The 19,798-nt window shown below is 34.3% G+C and overlaps 1 protein-coding gene across 1 annotated transcript; it reads right to left on the bottom strand.

Annotated features, from left to right (window-relative positions):
• Positions 1-753: 753 nt before the first annotated feature.
• LOC149559458 (uncharacterized) lies at positions 754-2,109 on the bottom strand. Its single transcript, XM_089831448.1, has one exon. The coding sequence runs from the start codon at positions 2,107-2,109 to the stop codon at positions 754-756; it is 1,356 nt and encodes a 451-aa protein (XP_089687574.1).
• Between the last annotated feature and the right edge of the window lie 17,689 nt (positions 2,110-19,798).

Below are 19,798 nucleotides of genomic sequence, written 5' to 3'. Positions count from 1 at the left end.
ATCGATATTGCCTATTTTTGATAAAGAGGGTAATAACACATGGAAGAATTATATTAAAAAATAATAATTATTTGATGGAAACAAAGTGTGATTTGTACGTGAACATATATGTATTATCTGCCATATCTTTTTTAGCTTAGAAGTACTTTTAGAAAAGGTAACAAATATTTAACCAAAGAATTAAGAATTTCATTTATGTAATATGTGAATGGCATAAATATGAGGTGACATTTAGTATATTACTAAATAGAAAATGTTGAGTTATCATTCGACGGTGAAGAATTGCAATTAAAGAAGAAACAACTAACACTTGTAAAGAGTAAAGTAATCAATTTATGGATCTTAAATAAGATATCAAAGATGTTGAATTTTTTCTGTGTAAATCAATAAACAAGTATTTTTTATAGCAAAAGTGGACAAGTAAATGAATATATATAATTTAAATATATTAACGTGATTCAAAAGCTCAACCGGGAAAGAATCAGTAAGAAAACTGAGAATCATGGCTAAGTACAATAGTTTGAAACATCAAAAGTTACAAACAATATCCAAGTTGTGGAAAAAACAATTTAAGCTCTTTGTAGTTTTTCTTTTAACCTATACATAACATTTGTAAAAGGAAATAGAATTAGGTAAGAGTGCAACATATAAAATATGTTCAAGAATAATTATAAAAACTTGTAAAATATAGAAGCTGATGTTCATATATAGTAGAAGTGGATGATGGTAATTTGAATTCAGATACCTGATTTGTTATAGTTGTGATGAATATGATGCCTCCGTGGAGAGTTGTAGTAAACGTGCCTCCTCTGCCTTTCTACGAGCAACACATGCACTTGTTTGCATACGTGCATACCTGTCAAATGTGAAATTGGGGTGTATGCACAAGGAAGACAACTCTTTGACTCTTGAAATTACTGTGAGAGTTAGGCCTTGGCGATCAATGTTGCCAATGTCAATTGTAGCATGTTGCAATGTTAGTCCTTGTGCTTTGTGTATGGTCAATGCCCATGCCATTTTAAGAGGTATTTGTTGACGAAGTCCTCGAGTCAATGGTGTTATTGGAACATCCATTGGGTGATTTGGGTCCCATGGTGGGCCTGTGTAGTTTCTGAAGCGGACAAAAATGAAGAGTGGGAGTTGTGGTGGCTTCCCAGTGGTTGCATAAACATTTTTTTGTACTTGTCCAAGTGCACCATTGACAAGGCCTGTTTCTACCCACAAATTGGAGACTAACATGACTTTTTGCCTAATACATAGAAGTATCTTTGACTCTAGTTGTTCATCAACATCATCTGATATTGTAGAACCTCTAAGGTGTTCTGCAATGTAGAGGGCTACTGGCATTGTTGAAGATATTAACATTTGTTTATTATGTAACAATACCATTTCATTTGTGGCAAATAAATGTGTAGATTGATGGAAACTGGATTGTTGTTCAGAAGTTATAGAGGAGCTTGATCTTGTCATTAGAAGTTTCCAGTCAGCAATCGTTGGTGTTGTGTTTCGTAAGTTCAACAAAAGCAATCGAAAGTTTACTTGAGCATCATCTTCCCCATTTTGACGAATTTTTTTCCACAAAGTAATAACTGTGCTAAAGTTGCGCCATAGGGTTCCCCCATATGAAGTTGAGGCATACATTGGAATGTCTTTCACTGGTGGTAGTTGCCCTAAATCACCAAATAGAAGAACGGAACAACCTCCAAATGGGATATTGTTTTGGCATGGGAATGCTTCTCGCAAGCGTCTATCAATTTTTTCCATTAGCTTAGGCCCTATGAAACTCATTTCATCAATTAGAACATATTTGATGAAGTGCATAGCTTGTTGAAAAGAAGCAAGTGCTTGACCTTGCATTAGTGTCATTTCTTTAATTGGAATCCGAAGTGCTGAATGAATGGTGGACGCTCCAATATTGAATGATGCTACCCTTGTTGGTGCAAGGAGAAGAAGTGGTGATGGCCCATTTGATGTTGATTTGATTATTGTGTTCTTGAAGCATTTAATCAAATGAGATTTTCCCGTTCCTATTGTCCCTTGAACAATCATTTTTAGTGGAGATTGCATTCTAGTTGCTTGTGCATGAGAAGCAACTATATCATTAGCCATTTTTTGCTCTAGTGATAGAGTGTTTTCCAAATTTTTGGAAATAGCATGGGCTACACGAAATGTCTGTCGGTTGGAGTCAATGAAGGAAGTTCTATTACTTCTTCAAAGGTATTGTTTTGACAATCTCCCCAGTCATGGTTGATATCTATGTTGCATCGACCTAGCATGTTTAGTTCATCGACGTGAATAGGCTCTCTTGGTTGTAATCCAAAAAGGACCTGCCATTCATCACAATTATCCTCTTCCATAGCTTGTGTCTCCATATCTAGGCTCTCAGGATCATCTTCTTCTATAGTTATTTCATTTGATCTATGTACATGCCATGGACCATACATGGTCTTGAAGCTTTCCCAATGTTGTATGATGTCTTCTTCTGTATTTCTTAAATCTTGTTCAATGTTTTTGAATGGGCAGTACAACATTAGTTCTATCCAACAAAATGTATAGAATGAGATATCATTCCTAGTCAAGACAGTGGTGAATCTTGGAGAAACTCGAACAATTGCCTTCTTAGATCGTTGTTTCCATGGATTTTTTTTGTGATTGGCGCTATAAGACCATTTTTGAGTTGCCTCTAGAAGTGATAGTGTTTCTAGTTGTGGTGGCCGAGACATGTATATGTCAATATGATTTGGAGATATTGTTGTGGATGTGGGGGAAATGGAAATATGATCTGCAATTTTTTTGTGGACTAAAAGGGAAACAAATGTCCTACTACAAATGAATAAAGGCAATTTGAGTAGGAGGTGGGATGTTTCTTGAGCTCCAATGTCTCTTTCAACAAGTGAGTCAGTTAGCATTTTTTTTAAATGCAAATGCTGCTAGTCTATTTGATGCACAATTGGTGGATATACGAGATAGCATTGAATGATATGTTTCAAATTTATGTTCAGCTTTTGAGGCATACTTTGCTATATATTTGAGAACTACATTTACTGATAGGACTGGTTGACAGTCTACATTGGCTCTCCAAATGGACAAAATTGAAGGGTTGTGTAGGTTGGGGCGATCATCATTTATGGCAGCATTGTATTTTAGTTGGCCATTTTCTGCTAAAGAGATGTTTGGTTTATCTTGCATTGGCCAAGAAGCCTTGTATCGACAAACCATACTTATGTGCTTCCTTTGTGATGTACATTTTGTATGTCATTGGACATGATTAACCAATTCAGTGTAATCATCAAGAGGGTTTCTTGTCAAAATCTCTCTTGTTTGGTGTAAGCAAGGATCATCTATTGGTGAACGATGAATAACTTGATTCCTACTTTGAAAGGTCCGTGGGTTCCATGCAGAAACATACTTATCAATGCAATCAATTGCAGTTTCAACAAACTGTTGATTATTCCAATCTAATTTGTCAAAATCTGGTGCATTAGGAAGTCAAATGAAACCATGGATATGTGCAGAACCTCTGTGCTGCCATTCATTCCTATGAGAAAATAAATTTAGTACATAATATATAAATGGACATAAAATCACATTTGTAAAGTTATTTTCTATATACCTGTACCAAAAGTCCTTTGTTCCTAGAAGTTTTTCTAGAACCTCTTCCTGAAATGTAGTGAATCTATGGTGCATGTAAAGTGCTGCAAGGTGAAGGTTTTCAATTATATTTTGTAGTCTTTTTTTAGTTGCTACATGTTGGCTTTATGGAGTTGTTGAAGGCATGACATTTTGTAGATCTGCCCATTTAGTATATGCTACACTAAGAGTGAAGAAAAGTTTTGGGCAACCAAGTTGGATCACCATATCAGATAGCTCTCCTCTTTGTTCATTCCAAAAAGGCTTTGTTCCACGTATCTTGGATGTGAATCGCATCAACTGATCTGCAATCTTGTCGTCAGGTAGATCCTTTAATCTTTGTCTGTCATGGCATACTTGTCACAAAGGAAAATATAACCATAATTTTTTTATTTTTTTTATTTTTTAAAAGAAGAAGACAATGATAACTCGATCGTATTTCGAACTGCTATACATGGTGTGATGTAATGAGCTCTCCATCTTTTGGACTGGACACGAACTATGGGTTGCACAAGTGGGGCTTACGTAGTGACAACATAATAGTAGGGGTCTGAGGGAAACTATGAGAATATGATCATTGTTGAATCCTCAATTTTTAAGTGCTAAATTATCCATTAGATTGGCATTGCCATTTCTAGCATTATTTCATTAGCTAGTCATTGTTAGGTTTGTTCAGTATTATTATTATTTTCATCCTCCTTCACATCTTTTAGGCTATGATTTATAATATTTATTCCCACTACTAATGTTATACCTATCACCACTAGAGCTCTTATATTGTTGTTACGTGAATAACGTAGAATTAAATTAAGGTTAAATAAATAACAAACATATGGTTAAATTGTGTATCTTGACTATTATATTTAGGTAATTATATTACATCTAATACACTTTTAAACATAGCCAAACAAATTAAATAAAATAACCTTTTTTGAATCTACTACATGTTTACACTATTATCCCTCTTTATCTAAATATTACTCCTAAATTTCCTCACACTAAAATTTAATTCTAAATTCCACTAATTTTGTTTTTTTCTTATAATTCCCATAACTCTTATTTAATAATACCTATGGGTGCAAATCCTATGTGCTAGTTTTATTTCCTAGGTCCTAGCTAGGAAACTTGCCATTTACCTAAAGCTTTTAAAATTTCCTAAACTACCTTGCAACACGTGCAAGACTTTTTTTCCATGGACGTCAGTGAGCAAAGAAAATTACATTAAGTCCCTTACCTCATGCCTAGGGCTAGGCGTCTATGGAAAAGTGACAAGGTCATGGTTCAGGGATGACTTAGGTTGCTTTTGTTTTTAAACTTCTTAAACTCCATGCTTTCTTTTTGGTGGCTGCCTCCTCTTAAAATTTGCTGCCACGTGCTTGGCTAGAGTAAAGACTATAAGTTAAGCAAAATTTCAAATCTACAAAACACCCATCCTCATTAATAAGTTTGGTGAAGGAGGAGGCACCCAATATATGATGGGATTGCAACAAGACTTAAGGTAAATAAATTTAGTTGACTTATAACATAAATCTGATTTGGTTATTGCCTCCATTTGACCTAGGGAGAAGAGAGGGGGATGTGACCACCCACTTGGGTCATCATATATATATTTTTAATTTGTTTTAAATTATATTATCTAAGTGAATATATAAACAATGTTTAAATCTTCCTTTCACATTTATGATGTCAGAGCCTTGAGTTGCTGATAGTAATTAATATATATATTTTTTGTAATATATATGAGGTCACATCTTATGAGGTCTAAGTTAGGATTTTATTAACATAGAGTCTTTTGGAAAAGTTTATTTGACTAACCATATATTATTATTTTATTGTAGGTGCATTATTTTATTAGTCTGTAATAGCATGAACTATATTTTTGTGTTTACCATACAATTTCCAGAGTGTAATATGTGCTTCTACAGGTCTTGTATAAATATATCTATGTCTATGGGACTTACTTCTTAGTTTAAGGTACCTTCTTAGTAATGTCAGGTTACCATTTTATTATGAACCATGCTTAACATGATCTGCTATTGCAGCTACATCAAAATCTCGTTTAATAATTCTCATGAACATAGCAAAGAGATATCAACTTTTGTATGCATGTCTTAAACAATTAGTACTCAACAGCAAACGAATCCTTTCCATGATATGTGGCAAAGCTTGAACAATATTCCTATCTATCAATGCAATTGCTCTCCACTATATAAGATTTATAATTGATCACAAGGTCCTTAACCAATCTAATAACATAGAGATCATGACAGTAATGGATAATATGTTGCAACATCTCATACAATATTTTCTTACAAACATTTGAGAAAAGAACAAGATATCAAAATGAAAGAATGCAGTGTATGATTCAAGTCATAGTATGTTCCTACTTCCTTTCTCATCACATATCAATATAAGCAATGATAAACATATCAACACCACTCCAATAACCACAAGGTGATGAAGACTTTACTCACAATACATAATGGAGAATTATACAACACAATACATGATGGAGAATTATTCAACAAAATACCTTGAAGTCTCTCTACAAGAAACTACTAACAACGTATTGCCATACAAGAATACTCATCTTTGGAAGGAGTTCATTCCTCCATGTCAATACTAGGTAAATAATGAACTTCTTGTCCATCAAATTTACGAATTCCTCAAGTGAAAACCTGCAAAAGAAAGACAAATTTGGGAACCATGGAGGCTCACCTCCCAACCTAGGCCTCAAGGAGGCCACCCACCGAGCTCAGGGAAACAAGACATAAACGGTTGCATTCATCACATTCTCATGCCATGCAAATACACTACAATAAAATCAGATTTACACAAGACATCACAACACATCCCTCCCAAGGTTATGCACAAATATTCATCAAATGAATCAAGAAACGGGTGAAGGTGGGCTCTCATCATGAGGAGGATTACATAACCTTTATTCACAATCTGCAGATTTTCCCAATATCACAATGCCCTTTCGAGGCAATTCACATCATCCCTTCTTCATACCACCTTATACCTCCCAAGATGCAAGAGAGCACTATAATTTTCATACCATGAAACATATATAACCATCTCCACACAAGGGAGAACTCCTCAACTCCATGTGTGAGCCCAACTAACCCCTTCACCCCAGGCATCTCTTCCCTGCCAAGGGTGAGTGATGCCTCACACCCAATTCACAACACATATAACATGAAACCACAACACAAGAAGATTCACACAACACTAACCACATACAACGTAACACAAGATCCCTTCACAAATACACCACAAGACACCATAAATCCACAATGAAATGAAACACCATTTCTATTCTACATGCAAAATGAGGAGACTTCATGTATCATGTTACCAACCTTCCTCCAAGCAAGGCAATGAATACTTGCAGTAGAGCTCCCTTTCCTTCCTTCAAATCCTATTAGTCTCTAAAGTAGAGAGTTGCCAAGTGAGTTTCAATGTTTAGCCAAGCCTCTATTTATAACCCTCTAATTTTCGGATTCAATCAAGAATGTCATTTTCATGGGGTCTCCTAAGTCCACTAGACACCATTAAGGTCATTAATAACCCCCTAACCTATAGTACTAACATGGGTAAGGTTAATTTTAATCACATTGGGCCTTAGAGTTACTTCATGACCTTCCTAAAGCTAGGTAATACAAATTTCAATTTTCTTTTCCAAAGGTGATAACCTCTCCTAACTAAGACAATAATCTAGTTCCTTAATTGTGGTATATAACACAGAGCAAGGTGGCCATATGATCCATTGACAATTAACATGTCGTTTCCCATGACAAATATAAGTGTCAAGTGACACACACAAAAGCACTAAAACACTTTCCATCACACATTCAAATCTTTACATGAAAACCATACCACACACATGCATCACACGTTCACGAAATAAACACATCACAACAAGGTTTATGAATCTTACAAAGATTCACCTTGGCAGAGTCATTAAACATGTGTCTATGCCTTGTTTCCCTGTAAAGTTTCCATGGCTCCACTTCCTGCACATCAAACTCGAGCATCAGTAGTCCAAGGAATCAAATAAGCATATGTAATGTAAATGCAATTAACAATAACCTATATCAACATAATTCAGGTTAAACATCCTTTCCTAATCTGCCAATGTTTTCACTAGAAGTATTAAGATATCAAAATTTGCATGTCATAAGCATCATAATCAAACTAGTATTCTTCCATACACTAGAAATTAACATTTTACATTGCATCAAAATCTAATAGTATCATATCATAAAACTACTCCAAACATGTTCGAGTACTTCCCATGCAATAACAGGTTCCTTATACACATAATAAAGTAAAACACTATGATAGTATCAATTCCATGGATGAGACAAATCTACTATCTATCTAAATCTGTCAGCATATCGAGGTCTCGGATATCAAAATGTACACAAAAAATCTAAGCTATAACGGATTGGGGTGAGGCCTCACATTGTCATAGGGCAGCAATAGTTGGGGGCAATGAGTCTTCAACTTGTCGTTGTACAAACATTGATGTTGTAGCTTGTGTTCGATGTCGCATGATTAGGTTTAGCAAAAAGTATCTAAAACGTGGATGTTGCCCAAATCTATTATCATTGAATCACATGAGGTGTAGTGCATATTCATGCATGTGTACATCCTTTAGTCATTGTTGCATAAAATTTACATTGCTCATGGGAAAGAGTGTTGGAAAAGCCATTACAAAGAAGCCTTCAGTGTTGTACTCATTAATGGGAAATGGAGAGATTGTTGGCCATTGTACTTTACATGTTGGGCACCCACTTCCTGTTCCAAGAAAAGATCGAACCTCAGAAACCTCTGTAAATGTTGGTGGGAGATTTGCCACAAAAGAAGATTGAATTTCTTCCAAGTTTTGTAGAAGCTCATCTTCTATAGCTTTAGTTTCTAAGAATCCTGATTCTTGATGATCAATTGTTGATGTTGTTTCATAGAGAAGGTTTGATATATCAGTAGAAGCAGTAGACAAAGATGATAATGCAATGTCATCTACTTGTACATCTTTGTAATATGGATCATTTTTTATTTTGTACACGAGTGCTTCATAGAATCGATGTCTCTTAACATAAAAATTGTTCTGTTGTTGGCCAATGCTTTCCCTATTAACAATGATTATGTCTAATTCACCAATGCACCTTGGCAATTGAGTTGTGATTGCTGAAATATCTTGAGGGAAAGAAATTGTGTGACCACTATATTTGAGTTGTCCACCTCTTGCATAAGTAACCTAAAGTATTGGACTAACTCTAGCAATCAACATCTCTTCTATTTGAGTTAGTATTTTCAAACAAGCAGGTTGTTTTCTAGGGTCCATGTTGTTCCATTTAGAGTATCTATGGCCATTTTTTTTCTGTTGCACATCTACAACATGTTGTTTTCCCATCAAAGAGTTTTGTTTTGATTTCTGGATAACTTTCCATGCATATCAAACATGTTGGCTTATTTGAGAGGGCATCTAATTTTGAACAAAAGTTTTTTCTAGCCATGTAGTACTCAGGACTAGATTGTGGGGTCCTTTCAATTGATTCAAGTGGGATGGAATTTTGGAATGGATTTTCAAATTGACTTGCAATTGTTTGCGGGATGGTTGTTGTATTTGATGAGGGTATTGACGATTGACATCGAGTAGATTTGAAGTTATGTTGCTCTCGACATTTCTTGTTGATAACTTTTGCTCTTTGATGGTATCTCTTACATTGCATCTCATTTCGTTGAGCCCTTTTGTCTTCATTTATGTCATTTGAGACTTCCATTGTCAACTTCAAATTTCAAGCTTGTTAAGCTAAAGCGATTTGTAGACGACGAGTTGTTTAAGTAACTATGTTTTGAAGCATTTAGGAATAATAAATCAAACTATTAAAGTATTTAAAAAATATATACCATGTTATATTTGTACAATATAAGGAAACATTTATCGAAAAGGTATAAAACAATGCAGTACATTTGAAGAGTGCAAGGAAACATTGATTGAAAAGGTAGCACATATTGTATTATACCAATTTTTTTAAAACTTAGTACAAACCAAATAGATATTATATCAAATTGCACTGGGAACAAAATAGTAGTTGAAAGTTTCGTGCTCCAATATGTACATTTGATTAAAAATAATAAGTTCTAGAACCATAATATATACATGACAACTTAAACAAAAATATGAAAGTAGTGATAAATATCTTAAAGTATCTTAAAGGCTGACATAACAATGCTTTGTGTAGCATGGCCATCAAATGTCGATGCCTTGACTTTGAGATCAAAGAGAAACTAACAATTGATGATTTTGTGTAATATTTGTTCACCACCATCTGGTTCTACAAGCAGTAGTTGGAAATCTTCTGTAGACACCCCCAACAAGACATTTGCTGGTCCTTCAAATGCTTTAACTTTTTGTAGTTCCCCTATTTGATCTCGCATATCCATTTTCAACATGTAGCTAAATTCATAGTTGGGCATAGTAATAGAACATTTTGGGCATTCAAATGTACTATCTAAGGTTTGCGTGAGTTTTTTTTTGCATTTTTTGTTGTCAAAAACTTTTGGACACGAGAGATAGTAAAAATTGTCTAGATGAACTTTTGTAATTATGACTTTTATACACACATCTTCTTCCTCAAAAATGGCTCTATTCATCAATGATGAAATAGGTATTGGATTTTCAAAGTTGGAGATAGACAAGGTGGTTCTTGACAATGATTTTGATGGAATGGCAATGGCTTTTGTGGTAAACCAGGTTTGAAGTGTTCTTGCTTCCAATAAATCTAGATTTATTATAATTGAGGTTGGAGATATACTATCTAAAGCCTTTCCACGCCATGAAATAATGTGAGTAGATTGGATCAAGACTATTGGTGGTGTTGGTTGTAAAGGCATTGCATAAATTTCTTTTCCTTGACCTTGGAAAAGGTCCCTCCAAACCGTTATATCAATAGTACAATTAGACAGATCTATGATTAAAAATGTACATTTGTTTTTTTCAGATCCATCTACTTTGCGGATGGTTGATGTTGGACTGATGGATAGGACTATGCCAATGACATCTACAACAAGGCCAATAGGTAAAAATTGCAGTGATTCTATGCTCCTAATGTTTAAACTCTACATAGGTATGGTGGATTCGGTAGTTGTTGAAACAGTTATAGTTGATGAGTTGTGCAGAACAATCTCGAATGGGTTAGTTGAGCTACTATATTTCATATTAGCAACTTTGACTTTACCATTAGAGATGAGATAAAGACCACCCGATTGGATAACATTACTAAATTCTTCAACTATATCATTGAAGCAAGTCACATGTATCACAGTACTTTCTTTATCAATACAGTCAAAGCCAAATACTTGTCCATCACGTCTACCATTTTTAAATCTATGAATAGGTTTTTTACTTAATGCCCTCCCTTCTATAGTCCAAATTTTATGATATCTGGTCAATGCTTTAATGGGGGTTATTGTTGGTGTTGGGAAAATGTGTTGTATTGTAGAGCTTTCTTCTCCGCAATTTCTTTTCTTTTCTTTTGGACTATTCTCAAACAGTCTGTGCTTGCTACTTGACACCGTTGTTGCTTTCAAAAGAGGAGTTGGTGTTCCAATAGTTGTTGCAGTAGTTGATATTACTTTAAAACTATTGACTGAAATTGCACTGCAATTAAAAGTCTACAAAATTTAGTTGACAACCGTAAGGAGGAAAAAAAAACTTAAGACCATAGAAAAATTTAAAAGAAAACATACGTGAAATTCAAAAATTGTTTGCATTTGTAATCTGTAAGGTTGATGATTGATCCTCCTTGCAAAGTGTTGTCTTCAACAAAATTGTTTAGTTGTCGAGGAATTAGGCATGGATGTGTGTGTATACCATCAGAAAGATGTAGATGGTACATAACAGTTGTGGACTGTTGTTGCTTCATTGGTTGTATACTTGTAACTTGTAAAAAAGGGTCCTTAAGTGGAATTTCTGATACGATTTCCGAAATTGCATTTGTAGTTATTGATGTCATTTTGTCGAGGTTGTTGTGTTGGAAAAAAAAAGCGTATTAAGAAGTATTGTTTTAGGGCAGCTTATTTTTGAGATGACTAAACTTTTGTTAAAAGGAAAAAAACCAAAGTATTTACAAGTACAATACAAAGTACAACAAAATGAATGTGATATATTAATCTAAAATGCATAATGGTCTTTAAGTTACATCACTATTTAGAAGGATATGTTTCATGTGCATTTAAGCTTAAGTTGGTAGCTAGTTATTTGATATTTACTATTGTTGAGTTGGGCACTGAAGCGATATCTTATCTAGGAATGTCTTTACATACAGGTTGTTGCATTGATAATAAATGTGTAGTAAGAAATAATTTTTTAAGGTAACTTATATTGAGGTTAAGAAACATTTGTAAAAAAGGTAAATTATTCTAAGTATTGACTACCACAGTAACAACTACGTCAAAAGAAATGTGATATTTATTCTCAAATGCATAATTCAATTTAATTTACATCACTATTTACAATATTATGCTCCAACTACATCTAAACTTAAGTGGGTCGCTAGTTATTTGATAGTTACTATTGTTGAGATGTGTTATATTATAGAATAATTCTTATATCATTTTCAACAACATAATAGGCTTTTAGGTATAGCCAGATACATATTTATTTTGTCTAGTCAAAGCTACAATCACTTCCTGTTATGGGCTCTTCTTGGCCCTCTAGGTCTGATGGTATAAGCTTGTATCCTGAAGTGGCTATGCGTTGTTGAAGTTGTTTGTTTGCCACAATTTTGGTTGTTATTTCTGATGGAATAGAAGTTGCTTCCTTTGGTTTGCATGCATCAAGTTGAGGTACATTTATGAGTGGTAACATAATTGGATTTGGTAAAAAACGAGAAAGAATTTATGCTTTAACTATTTTCCTACGGGTTGCAATCCATATCTTCCTTTGTTTCTTTATTCACACCAATGCTTCTAGCAAAGTTTCATTGTCACCAGGCATATCACACTCAGAATAATCATATTTTTGCGCCATTGCTTTGCCAGCTTTAATGTAGGTCAGATGTCAAAGCCTTTTCCTTTTTGTAGTTTTTGTTATTGCCATTTGAAGTTGAATGTAAAGTTGAATTGTAATATTTATAAGTATAAAGAAAAGTAAGCAACATAAATAGCATATGTAAAGATAAATGCAATAATGAATGCAATATAAAATTGAAAAGAACGTTTTACATAATAAATGTAATTATGAATGTGAAATACAAAAAAATTCCAATTATGTATATCAATGGTTTTTCTCTAAGTCTAATATTTTCAAAAGTAGTAAATTCTAGTTAAAATAATTAATGAAAAAAATATTTTTTAAGCAAGTATGTTTACATTTGTAAATTAGGGGCTATGCAAATAGGTGTATTTTTTGTGTACCTTGATGTGATTTGAATGTAGAATCTGGAATATCGAAAGCTTAGTTTGATGATGATTATGTGCGCTAGAACTTCTACAAAAAAAAAAAACATGGCACAACATATTTATTTAATCTTCATGAATAATGATAATAAATAAATGTAATAGCACATATTGCAAACATATTTTCAACAAATACATTTAAAATTAATGGTTAATACAAAGTAAAATTGATCCAAATGAATATTCGAACTTTTTCTAAATGGAAGACTAAAGTGTTGCTATTGGAACCATTTGAGAGTTTTTAATAATCAAAGCAAATAGAGTGCGACTACAACCATTCATGATTCACTAATTTCATTATTATTGTCTGCATTAAATATATAAAAGTAGATTTTGATATTGAAGATAATTTTACAGAAAAAAATTGATATATATTTTTAAATATAAAAGTGCTACTTATATATAAAGCAAAAATAATCTCTTAATAAAAAATATAACTATGAGCCAATACCATAAACCTGAATATTAAATAGTATCATAAGCATTGGTTATAATGCCATTCATAAACGAAATCATAAGCTATATATTGTAAACACAATCCTAACATTAATCATCACAATCTAAAATTATGTTTCTCAAGGTAAGGAATTTCGGTACTAATTTCGGTAAGTATCCATATATAAATTGGAAATAATAAAATTCTAATTTTAATATTAAGTTGAAAATAAAATTTCGTAATATACTATGTAATTATAAATTAATTAATTCAAATTAATACAATAAAGGAGTACTCCATTTGTTTGTATATCCTTTGACAACTCAATTACTAAATATACTTATCAACTTTTACCAATTTTGTGTACAAGAAATCAATACTAAAGAATTATCACCTCTTAGCAATATTGTGTAGAAGAACAAATTAACACAATTAAAAAAAAAACTATTTATTTGACTTGAATGCATTCATATTTATTCATGGGGTTAAATTAATTATTGTAGCTTTGGCATTGCATTGTATGCTAATATTTATTTTGTTTTGTCTGTATGCAGTTTGCATAAAGCAGTGTGTATCTGCCTTGCATTGAATCACTGATCTAATAGTTCAAAGGAGAAAATGACTACATTTTGCCTCAAGTTACGTATTTGGATGGCAATAAAATGAAAAGAAACGCATGTGCAGTAATGGTACCTTGAAGCCAAAAGTGCGTTGTAGACTCTACACAAATGGAAACTGAAGGATACAATCTTCCCTTTCTTTGCAATTATGTATCAAGAGAATTATAGATTGCACCCAAAAACTGTGGGCAATTAGGAATCAACTAAAACATTAGATACGGTTACAGATTTTATGGCAAGTGAGACAGACATGCGGGTTGATTGCTTCAGTGAAAGCTTTAAATGGCACGTTACCAATTTTTGTATTGAGACATCTCTGTGTGTAACTTCATTTGTACATAAGAAGCTGAAATTATGCTGGATGACTCTCCATCTATCATAGCCATGTCTTCTACATGGAGTTGGATCGATCATCCTCATCATTAACTACACCTTTGTGTATCTGTGTGTATATTGTCGCATATCATATTAGTACTTCTGACACGTGGAAATTGTTGAATCATTCGTTGGGCTTTTCCTTTTTGCTGTAGTAGATGATTGAATCTGTACGCATCTGGACTTCTTCAAGTTCAAATCCACTTGCATGTTATCCAAGTGTTGAAATCTTCTTAGCTATGTATGGCCGCATGGTTGCTTGTTAAGTTTTTAACTGGGGAAGATCTCAACAATCCTATTCTCATTAGATTCAATTGGCTGAGACTTTGAATTCTGTACCAGCTTAATGTTGACCAACTCATATGGCAATTAATAATCATTATATTCAAAATGATAATTAATGTATATAAAAAAAACTGAGAAAATACCAAAGAATCAGTATTGAATACTAGTTTGCTCAGTAAACATCCATCGGACTTATAACAGTAATCATGAATCTATTTTTTAAGATGAAAAGAAGACTTGACAACGCACAGAATGTGTTTTTAGGAAAGGAAAACAAGAGTGGAGCCGGTCAGAGCAGTGAATCCATCAATAGAAAATGAAGGAGATGAGACCAAGCGTGGAAAAGAAATACAATACAAATAAAATTAACAATGTATAATTTTATCTGCTAATTAATGTATAAAGATAGTAATGCTTAGCATGACAACAATTGGAAAATGTTTATTAGTAAAAGATAACGTGTTTCTGGAATGCAATAAAGGCTAGAACTAGCTTATATATACCTCTATATATATTACGCCGAGAGTAATCGTTCTCGAGGCGCCTATTTTCATTTAATCCCAAGGTTATTTTAATCACAGTTGGGATTTATGAAAATGAAAATAGGCGCTTCGAGAACGATTACTCTCGGCGTAATATATATAGAGGTATATATAAGCTAGTGGCAGTCACGGTGCAATAGGAAAAATATTTACTTTTTATTTTTTATTTTGATAAGGTTACTATAAAATTGTTAATTAATTTTTAATTAGAGTTGTATGAAGTTACTATAAAATTATGCTTCAAAATATTTTTTAAAATTTAATATAAGGAGTTTAACATAGATTAAAAAAATATTTTTTATTTTTAGGATATTGTAATGTAAAATGTTATAGTCATACATAGATATATGGTTAGGGACAAAGTTACCATTATAGTTAATGTTAACCTTAGGGATAGAATTAGGGTTAGGGTTAGCATTAGAGTTAGGGTTGGAGTTAGGGTTAGGGTTTGAGCTATGGTTAAGGTTAGGGATATATATTTTATTTTTGGGATATTGCAATGTAAAATGTTATAGTCATACGCAGATATATGGTTAGGGACAAAGTTAGGGTAAGGGTTTGAGCTAGGGTTAAGGTTAGGGTTAGGGTTAGATTCTAATTATGGTAGAGTTAGATTTATGGTTAGAGTTAGGGGTAGGGATAAGGTTAGTGTTAGGATTAGAATTAGGGTTAAGATTAGGATTAGAGTTAGGGTTAGGGTTAGGGTTATAGATAGGGTTAAGGTTAGGGTTAGGGTTATAGTTTGAGTTAGGGGTAGACAGAGCATTATAATTTGGGTTAGGATTAGGGTTAGGTTTAGGGTTTGAGTTTGAGTTATGGTTAGAGTTAGGGTTAGAGCTAGAGCTAGAGCTAGAGTTAGAGTTAGGATTAGAATTAGGGTTAGGTTAAGGTTCAAATTAGAGTTATGTTTATGGTTAAGGTTAGGGTTATAGTTATGGTCATGGTTAAGGTTAGGGTTAGAGTTATGGTTATGGTTATGATTAGGGTTAGGGTTATAGTAAGGCTAGGGTTAGGGTTAAGGTTTGAATCAAGGTTAAGGCTAGAGTTAGGGTTAGGGTTTGAGTTAGGATCAAAATTAAGGTTAGGTTTAGGGTTAGTGTGCAATTATGGTAGAGTCGGATCTAGAGTTAGAGTTATGCTCATGGTTAAGGCTAGGGTTAGAGTTATGCTTATAGTTAGGGTTAGGGATAGGATTAGAGTCCAATTATGGTAGAGTTAGAATTAGGGTTAGAGTTAGGCGTAGAGTTATGTTTATGGTTAAGGTTAGGGTTAGAGTAATGCTCATGGTTAAGGTTAGGGTTCGAGTTATCATTATGGTTATAATTAAGGTTATAGTGGGGATAAGGTTAGGGTTAGGGTTAAGGTTTGAGTCAAATATTATTTTAAATTTAATATAAGGAGTTTAATTTAGATAAAAATATATATTTTATTTTTGGGATATTGTAATGTAAAATGTTATAGTCATACGTAGATATATGGTTAGGGACAAAGTTAGGGTAAGGGTTTGAGCTATGGTTAAGGTTAGGGTTAGGGTTAGATTCTAATTATGGTAGAGTTAGATTTATGGTTAGAGTTAGGGGTAGGGTTAAGGTTAGTGTTAGGATTAGAATTAGGGTTAAGATTAGGATTAGAGTTAGGGTTAGGGTTAGGGTTATAGATAGGGTTAGGGTAAGGTTTTGGGTTAGGGTTAGGGCTAGGGTCAGGTCTAGGATTAGAGTATGAGTTAGGGTTAGAGTTAGAGTTAGGGTTAGGGTTATAGTTTGAGTTAGGGGTAGACAGAGCATTATAATTTGGTTAGGGAGAAAGTTAGGGTAAGGGTTTGAGCTAGGGTTAAGGTTAGGGTTAGGGTTAGATTCTAATTATGGTAGAGTTAGATTTATGGTTAGAGTTAAGGGTAGGGTTAAGGTTAGTGTTAGGATTAGAATTAGGGTTAAGATTAGGATTAGAGTTAGGGTTATAGATAGGGTTAGGGTTAGGGTTAGGGTAAGCTTTTGGGTTAGGGTTAGGGCTAGGGTCAGGTTTAGGGTTAGAGTATGAGTTAGGGTTAGAGTTAGAGTTAGGGTTAGGGTTATAGTTTGAGTTAGGGGTAGACATAGCATTATAATTTGGGTTAGGATTAGGGTTAGGTTTAGGGTTTGAGTTTGAGTTATGGTTAGAGTTAGGGTTAGAGCTAGAGCTAGAGTTAGAGTTAGGATTAGAATTAGGGTTAGGTTTAGGGTTTGAGTTACCAATAGAGTTAATTTTACAGTTGGGTTAATGTTAGAGTTAGGTTTAGGGTTAGAGTTTTGAATCAGGGTTAAGGTTAGAGTTAGGGTTAGGGTTAAAATTAAAATCCAATTATGGTAGAGTTAGATTTACAGTTAGAGTTATGGGTAGGGGTAGGGTTACGCTTACAGTTAGGGTTAGAGTTAGATTTAGGGTTAGGGTTAGGGTTAGGGTTAGGTTTATATTTAGAGTTAGGGTTATATATATAGAGAGAGTTATATCAATGTTAAGGTTAGGGTAAGGGGATTGAGTGAGGGTTAGGGTTAGGGTTTCAATCAGGATTAAAGTTAGGGTTAGGGTTAGAGTCTAATTATGGTAGAGTTTGGTTTACAACAAGAGTTAGATTTAGGGTTAGAGTTAGGGTTAGGGTTAGGGTTAGGGTTAGGGTTAGAGATAGGGGTAGACAAAGGGTTAGGCTTAGGCTTAGGGTTAGGGTTAGGGTCAAGGTTAGGGTTAGGTTTAGGGTTAGAATATGAGTTAGGGTTAGAGTTTGAGTTATAGTTAGGGCTATGGTTTGAGTTAGGGGTAGACAGAGTATTAGAATTCTAGCTAGGATTAGGGTTAAGTTTTGGGTTACAGTTATGGTTATGGTTACGATTAAGGTTAGAGTTAGGTTTAGGGTTACAGTTATAGTTAGGGTTAAAGTCCAATTATGGTAGAGTTAGATTTAGGGTTAGAGTTAGGGGTAGGGTTAGGGTTAGGGTTAGGGTTAGAGATAGGGGTAGACAAAGGGTTAGGGTTAGGCTTAGGGTTAGGGTTAGGGTCAAGGTTAGGGTTAGGTTTAGGGTTAGAATATGAGTTAGGGTTAGAATTTGAGTCATAGTTAGGGCTATAGTTTGAGTTAGGGGCAGATAGAGTATTAGAATTCTAGCTAGGATTAGGGTTAGGTTTCGAGTTACGGTTAAGGTTAGAGTTAGGTTTAGGGTTACAGTTATAGTTAGGGTTAAAGTCCAATTATGGTAGAGTTAGATTCAGGGTTATAGTTAGTGGTAGGGATAGGGTTACAGTTATAGTTAGGGTTAGGGTTAGGGTTAGAGTTAGAGGAAGGGTTATATTTAGGAGTTTTCTTATGGTCACAGTTATAGTTAGGAGGGGAGTAAGGGTTGGGATTTTAGATTATATTTATTATTATATAAGATGCCCTATATAATAATATGTATATTCTCACACTCATGGATAAGGTTAGGGAAAGAAGTAGGACCATGCTTATTAGTGTTACATTTAGAATTTCATTTAGGAGGGCATTGTTGGCTATTTTTTCCCCCTATTCAACCCATCACTGATGTCTGATCTGAGAGACCTTAAATGGGATAGGTTCTTTGCAGAGGGTTAACATCGCTAAAGTTGGCGGCTAACATTTTGTGTTGGCTCAGTTTCTTCATTGACCAAGCTGGATCATTTTTTCTTGGTCAGGTTGATTCATGCTGCGAGATTCGACAACTCTTGTTTCTTCGCGAGCTATCTTCCCATCTTCCCAAAAGTGCAAGATGTTGCCATGCATTCCCATTCTAATGTTTCTTTATATGCTAGTGTCTTCGAAACACTCTAAAGCCTAGAATTGCACAAGATGCTGCCATGCATCTCCATTCTGATGCATCGTCATGCTACATTGTTTCTTCAATTCTCTGAAGCCCAAAATTGCATCATGCTACCACACATTGCCTTTCCAACATTTCCTCACTCCAAACTGCTTTCATGAGTCTCTAAGACCCAAAATTGTGCCACATGGAGGGGTTTCACACCTTTTGTGCTATCTGCTTCATTCGTTGGGAGGAATCTCTTCACTACATCTTAGTCATCCATTGGAAATAAAGCCAATCTTGATCAACGAATGTGACTTAACCCTTCATTGGGAGGAGTTTCCTTGTTGCATCTCAGTCATCCTTTTTGAGGGGAGAATCTACATCGACGGTTGCGACTTAATCCTTCATTGGTGAGGATTCACGATGCATCTATGCCGTCTATTTCGAGAGGAAGACCTTCATCGATGACCATCATTCATTTTTGGGGAAACCAAATTCCCCCCTATGGTCAACCTTGCATTTTTTGTGGGAGGTTAACACATCATGTTATCCCTTTTCGCAGTTTTCTGCCAGCGACATGAAAGTCTTTCCTCTTCTTTCCACGAGTCTCCATTCTAGTGCCTCCTTACGCTGCATTGTTTCTTCAATGCT

This window comes from Cupressus sempervirens, chromosome 5 (genome assembly GCF_028749045.1).
Source record: "Cupressus sempervirens isolate cs-2001-9-10 chromosome 5, ASM2874904v1, whole genome shotgun sequence".
NCBI lineage: Eukaryota > Viridiplantae > Streptophyta > Pinopsida > Cupressales > Cupressaceae > Cupressus > Cupressus sempervirens.
The sequence above is the reverse complement of the archived record's forward strand: the minus strand, read 5'-3'. Positions and strand labels throughout refer to the sequence as shown.